This window comes from Lagopus leucura, unplaced genomic scaffold (genome assembly GCF_019238085.1).
Source record: "Lagopus leucura isolate 7727_CA_CO unplaced genomic scaffold, USGS_WTPT01 35305-0_obj-0_obj, whole genome shotgun sequence".
NCBI classification, from domain to species: domain Eukaryota; kingdom Metazoa; phylum Chordata; class Aves; order Galliformes; family Phasianidae; genus Lagopus; species Lagopus leucura.
In genome coordinates, this window is record NW_024968349.1 from 1 (window position 1) to 6,156 (window position 6,156).

The 6,156-nt window shown below is 65.6% G+C and overlaps 2 protein-coding genes across 8 annotated transcripts in view; one reads left to right on the forward strand and one right to left on the reverse strand.

The window, feature by feature from the left end:
- The first annotated feature begins 403 nt into the window (after positions 1-403).
- SHC1 (SHC adaptor protein 1) overlaps positions 404-6,156 on the forward strand; it is a 9,912-nt gene continuing 4,159 nt past the window's right edge. Inside the window, exons 1-2 of one of the 6 annotated variants that reach the window (XM_042894470.1) lie at positions 404-497; positions 5,947-6,108. In XM_042894470.1, coding sequence (XP_042750404.1) covers positions 5,950-6,108 — 159 coding nt within the window. In that variant the 5' untranslated portion in view covers positions 404-497; positions 5,947-5,949. Of the gene's footprint in view, positions 498-1,839; positions 2,540-3,896; positions 4,085-4,861; positions 6,109-6,156 lie in introns of those variants that run through there. The other 5 variants (XM_042894467.1, XM_042894468.1, XM_042894471.1 and 2 more) reach the window with 5 other exon arrangements.
- LOC122193615 (translation initiation factor IF-2-like) lies at positions 499-4,826 on the reverse strand. Of its 2 annotated transcripts, none has more exons than XM_042894473.1 (2): positions 4,731-4,826; positions 499-4,159 (listed from the first exon to the last, which is right to left on the reverse strand). In XM_042894473.1, the coding sequence occupies exons 1-2, from the start codon at positions 4,814-4,816 to the stop codon at positions 3,103-3,105; spliced, it is 1,143 nt and encodes a 380-aa protein (XP_042750407.1). In that variant the 5' UTR covers positions 4,817-4,826; the 3' UTR covers positions 499-3,102. The 2 variants fall into 2 exon arrangements, with proteins under 2 accessions (XP_042750407.1, XP_042750408.1); XM_042894474.1 differs by having other exon boundaries at positions 500-3,467.

The window sequence follows — 6,156 nt, forward strand, 5'->3', positions numbered from 1 at the left end:
CCCCCCCCCCATCAGACAACGGTTACCGCTCCTCCCCCGCTTCTCCTCACCGGTACTCGAACTCTTCGTCGTCATACTTGTCGGAGTAGTAGATCTGCTTGTGCGCCATGCTGCCCGCGGTCCGCCCCTTTCCCGGCAGCCCCCGCCGCGCCCCTCTCCTCAGCTCCCGGCGGCCGTTGGTTTTTCCCCCTCCCCCCAACGGTGCTTTCAAACACCGCCGCCCCGCGCGCTCATTGGTCCGCTCCGCAAAGGCGGGACGAGCGATTCGGAAGCTGATTGGTCGACGGTCGAGCGGATACGCCCCTTCCGCTCAGGCTCGGGCGCCGCCTTCCGGTGGCCCGCCGGTTCGCGCGTCACGTGACGGGGGCGCGGTGAGGCCGCGGTGGAGGGGCGTGGGCCGGAAGTGAGTGGCGGCGTGGCGGGGGGAGGGCGCTCGGTGCGGGGCGCTGCGGCCGCCGGGACCGGAGGAGACCGGCGCGTAGACCCATGGTGCCCCGGTGAGCGTGCGGGTCGTCCTAGGATGGGTTGGGCCTCGTGCGGTGCTGCGGTGCGGCCTGCACGGCCTGCGGGAGCGGCCCGGGCCTTGAGGGGCTGCCGGTGGTTCCGTAGGCCCCGGGCTCGGCGGGGTGGGCCGGGCTTTGAGCTGCTGCGGAGCTTCCGGGGCTGCTGGGCTGAACCCGACCCGCTCGTCCCCACGCATGGTGGGGTGATGGGAGTCACCGAGCGGGGAAGCGGTGGCGTCGGGCTGCCCGTTCCCGGTGTTACCGGGGCCGGGCGCTGCCGGTGGTTGTGGGGGAATCGCTGATCGCCTCCGTGCTGCTCGGAGGTCCCGGAGCTCCCGGTGCCATGGTGGGGGTGTGTGTGAGGTCTGTCTGTCGGTGTGTCACCGTTGCCGGTTCCCGGAGCTGACAGCAACCGGGGAGCTCAGAATGGGGACGGACCGACCCCGATTGGGGCAGAGCACCGGCCGTGCTCGTGTGCAACCTCCTTTGAAGGGACAGGTAACCGGGACAGAGCTGGCTGAGGTGGAAGTGCCCCATTCCAGACCATTGTCCTCACACAGCAGCATTGCTGTGTCCGTGTGTCCATCCGGCCTGGGCCGTTCCCAGATCTCCAGGTCACTGGGTGTCCCTCACGGGCTGAGGAAACGTGGCCCCGCTCCTTCCTGTAGGATTAAAGCTGTGCAAAGGGCAGATTTCTCAGTGCTTTGCCCGCTCTGGAGCTCTGCACGGTTCAGCTGAGGCACTGCCACAACAAAGATCGAGGAACGAGTGGCTCTGCAACCCCGCCACGGGCTTCTGGAGGATGGGGAGAGCCCAAAGCAGCACCCTTGGGCGTCAGGGGTGCTGAGGAGGCCGTGCTGAGGTCAGGTTGTGGCCCTGCTGACGCTGCAGCCTCACCGTGAGGCCCTGTGCTGCCCTGTGCCTCTCCAGCCTGGCTGTTTTATGGCCGTACACCGTCGCCGTTCAAACCCAGCCCTTTCTCCTCCTGCTGGCTTTTGGCACAGTGCTGTTCTCCTTTCCCTGCCTCTAACCTCGGCCCCAGAGTCCAAAGGGCCTCGTCATTTCTGCGCTTCCTCTGCAGTGAGTGATCTGCAATTGCTGCCTGCCTGGCCCTGCCCAGGACGGGGCTGCGGCGGCCAAACGGCCCCTCTTATCTCACTGCCCCCCGGGCTAATCCCATTAGCGCCCGCCTGGGCTCCGGCGCTGGCTTTGCAGGCCCCAGATAAGGACGTATGATTGCTGCAAGGAAGTAAATCGTGTTTGTTGTCCTGTTCTGCTTGGCTGGCCCGGCCCCAAACGGCTCCGTGGTGAGGGTGGGAGCGGCGCAGGGCTGGCTGGGGAGGGCAGGGGCGCTCATTGTGCTCCTGCTTTGCTCGCTGTGTTTTCCTTTCACCGCTGCCCTTCTCCCAGAGCTTCCTGCCCCTCCTGGCTCTGCTCACGTCTGCCCTTCCGTGGCCCCTTTCCACCGTTCCTTCCTAACACCAGGATCCGTTTCACACGCTCCTATGGCCACATCCTGGCTCCTCCCTGGGGACTTTGTGCGTCCTTTTGCAGTAGGTGCCAGCCTGGGGGGCGGTGTGGGCAGGAATGGGGCACTCCTCCATGTCTCAGCACTTCTTCTCCCTCTCCTTTTGTGCCCTCTATTTTTGGGTCCTGACAGCTACAGGGCAGAGCGTTTATTTGAGGTCACAGAGTGACCGTAAACGAGGTCCTTTTGCTTCGGGGGCACTGCCAACAGTTGGCTGCCGACACCATTTGCCTGCAGGCAAGATGTGAGCAGAGCCAACCTCGTCCCCCCCATCTTGTCCCCGTGCTCCCAGAGCATCCCGGCACCATCCTTCCCATGACAGGGCCGTCGAGGAGGAGGTTTCCCCGGGTCTCTCTCTGCCCCCCCATCTGCCTGCGGTCAGTGAGAAGCAGCTCTGCCTGCAGCAGGGCTGGCTAACTCGCTGTTTGTCCCTGAACCGCAGGTCGGGCTGCCAGACCAGAGGGGCTGAATGTTTGTTCCCTGCCCTCCGCCGGCGATGGAGTACGTGGTAAGGCCGGCCAGCGCTCGGGACTTCGGTGGAAGGGCTAGGTGGCTTCGGTGGCGGATCCTGCCTCCCTTCCCCCTTCACCACCGGGGCCCAGCCTCAATTCCAGGCCTCCCCTATTCCAACAAGGCTGCTGGGAAGTTCAGAGAGGTTGCACACAGACGCCGTGTGACGTTGTAGTGGTGTTTAGGGGAAAATCCAGCTCGTGGCTGGCTCTCGGCCTTTCTCTTTGCTCTCCCCGCCGTGCTGCAGGAGGACAGGGCACGGCAAGGGCTCCGTCTGCCCGTGTTGGGATTCGGGGGTCTCCTGCCCTCCGTGTGCCGACAAGCTGCGTACGTGTGGCAGCCCCTGTGCCTGCCTGCGCCTCGCCGTGACTTCTTGCCAAACCGCTCGTGTGTTCCAGCTCTCTGACTCAGCTCCTGCTTTGTGTTTCCTGGGAGGACGGCAGGGCTGCGAGCAGAGCCCGGGGAAACGCAGGATCCTCCAAAGCAGAGCGCTGGGCACAGCTTTCAATTTGCTGTGCTGCATCCCCACTCCGCTCCTCATCCCCTGGGCTGTGCACGAGGTCACCTGGAAGCACGCAGTGTCCCCCTGTCCTGCACATAGCAGGATCTGGCCGAGCCCCGGCTTCCAGTCGTGAGGAGCCGCTCTGCTGCAGGGCTGGGAGCGTTTTGCCAGCCGGTCTGGCGAGAGGAAAGGCTGCTGGGTGCTGCTCGGGGGCTGCAGGACCCGATTCCGTGGGGCTGCGCACGTCTCGGTTTGCCTTCGGTGCTCTGTGGCCCCTGGGCAGGAGGCTGTGATTCCTGAGGTGGGCTTTGGGGCTGTGGCAGTTGGGTCTGGGAGCGGTGAGCTGCCGATGCTGGTGGGGATGTGAGTGCGCTGTCTGGCCTCGGCCTCGATGCCGGAGGTTCTGATAAAATCAAGAGTTCTTCTGTATGGTAGAAATGGAGATCTGTGAGAAGCTGGCACAGCTTGGGGCGCTGCGTGTGCCGGGAATTGCTGCTCCCTGCCCTGCTGCCTGTCTGGGCTGGGTCAAAAAGACCCTTTGCCCCTTTTCCAGCTCTCCTCAAGCAGCAGCCAGCCTCTGTTTGCAGACGCCTGCAGCCTTTCTGCAGTGGGTACTGTGCCAGGTGGGACCCCCAGCCCCACATCCGCAAGCCAGTCGGGTCCCTGGGGGCAAACCCCGCTGCCTTGAGCCTCCCTGACGCCGCCCAGCAGAGCAGGGCTGGCGGGTCCCTGCTTCCTGGCTCCCCGGCCCCGGGTTTCCTGCCTTTCTTCGGAGCCATCTTGCTGCAGGCCATGGGAAGGTCATGGCACTGAGCGGCCGCGGGGCCCCCGGGGGGGACGGAGCGCTTCGTGGGACGGCTCCTGCGGCACCGAGGTGGGGGCTGGCAGGCTGTGGGACCCGCTGGCATCGGAGCCCCGCACCGTGTGGGATCCCAGCTATTCCAGGCTGTTCCCTGCCTCCGTTTCCCTGTCTCTGGGGCTGCGTGCCGACGGTTGGGAAGCAGGACGGCAGGTTTCGCTCCTGTGCTGGGGCTGAGCGGGGTGAGCGCTTCCCTTGGGCTGGATTTCTCTGGTTTCAGCTCGGTGGAGGAGTGCCCTGGCCCACACAGAGGGCGCCTGGCGTGGGTCAGAGGGACCCGGAGACCCCGGGGGGGAGGGAAGGAGGGGGAGAAGAGGAGAATCATGAAACAGCTTGGGTTGGAAGGGGCTTTAAAGACCGTCTTATTCCAACGCCGAGAGGCTGGAGGGAGATTTCTGAGCTCCCCCATTGGCGTGCCGGTTTGCGTCAGGTGGGGAAGAAGGGGCAGAGGGCAGATTTGCCCCGGTGCCCCCCCACCACAAAACGGGGCTTTTGCCCAGCTCTGGAAATGGGGCAGATTTGCCCTGGCGCCAGCCGCACGCTCTGGCTTTTCCCCAGCTCCCGCTAGCTCCGCCTGTGACCTTGATTTTTCTGCTCCAGATCCTCGCTGGGTCCCCACCCCTCCTTACGAGCCCCTCCTGCGCTGCCTCCCCATCCCCGCGGAGCAGAGCACAGCCGGCTCCTCCGCCTGTGAGTCAGCACAGCCCTTCCGATCAGCGGCAGCCCCTTCTCTCCTCCGGGAGGAGCCGGCGTGCGGGAAGCGGCAGCCATCGGCGGCTCCGTGCCGCAGCCCCGCGCTGAGCCCGGCTTCTCCCTCGCTGCGCCCACCTGTATCCTCCTCCCGGCTGTCTTCCTCCTCCTCTGCCAGCCTGGAGCCGAGCTGGACGTCCCTGCATCCCGAGGCTTGCTGGCATCGCGTTTCCCCCCGGCGATCCCGGAGAGCCAACGGCAGCTGCCCGCCGCCGGCACGTGGCTCGCGTAGCGCCGGCCGCCACAGAAGGACCTTGTTTGCTCCTGGACCGTGCTCTGAGCAGGGCTGGGCTGGGCTCGGATGTGCTCTGTGGCTGCCTTGTCTCAGGGCTTTAAATATTCATGCTTTTGATTTCCTCTGAGCTGCTGGCAACCGCTTGCGAGCGCAGGGGCCAGAGCGAGCCGGCAGGGGCGGAGGGGCAGCGCTTCGGGACCTCGTCTGTGGGGCACGGGGGGCTGTGCTGAGCCCCTGCTGAAGACAATGGGATTCGTCGTGGGTCCGGTTCAGGAGCGGCGTGGGGCAGTGGGGCTTGAGGACCTCCCAGCTGCGTGCTGAGCCCCCTCACCGGCCGCTCCGTGCGGCCCCGGGCTGTAACCACAGCCTCGCTTCCTCCCCTCTGCACCCGGAGCGGGGGTTGCTCTCCATCCGCCCGGATTGCTGACGCTGGTTGCTATCGATCGGCTTTTGACGGCGTGGAGCTGGGCAGCCCCTGCTGCGTTTTCTCCTCGTGAGCCATGCGGGGCTGCTGGGCACCGGGCACGGAGCTCGGCCTCAATCGGAGCCTGGGGGAGGATTCCAGGAGGCTGTAGGCGCTCAGACGCTCCGTGGGGTCGCAGTGAGGGGTGGGCATGCGCCAGCCCTTCTCGCCTCTCTCTCTCCGCGATGGATCTCCTGCAGAAGAGCAAATACAGCCACCTGAGGAACGAGTCTGTCTCCTCCCTGGAGGAGGCAGTGGGAGCCTTGGGGACCCCGGCGTCCCCGGTGGAATCCCTGGCAGGCACGCGGTCTCTGCCTGGCTCCCTGTCGTCCTCCTCCCTCAGCCCCATGCTGCCTCTCGGGGAGCTCTCATCCGAGTCGGAGGACAGCCCCACCACCCTCTGCTCTTTCTTCCCCAAAATGGCCAACCTGAAGCTCTCGAACCCCGCCAACCTGCTCAGCTTACGGGGCTCATCGGCTGGCAGCCTCAAAGATGCCGGGAGCTCGGGGCAACCCGTCCTCACCGGGACGCTCACACCGGCACCGGGGGGAACAACCGGCCCAGACTCAGCAGGACCTGTCACTGTCTGTTCCCAGGATATGAACAAGCTGAGCTGTGCCAAGAGGACGCGGGTGGAAGGCGGCCAGCTGGGTGGTGATGAATGGACCCGCCACGGCAGCTTTGTCAATAAGCCCACGCGTGGCTGGCTGCACCCGGATGACAAGGTCATGGGTCCTGGGGTCTCCTACCACGTCAGGGTGAGTGCTGGGGCATCTCTGAGGGGTGGGAGCGGGTTTTGGGGGGGG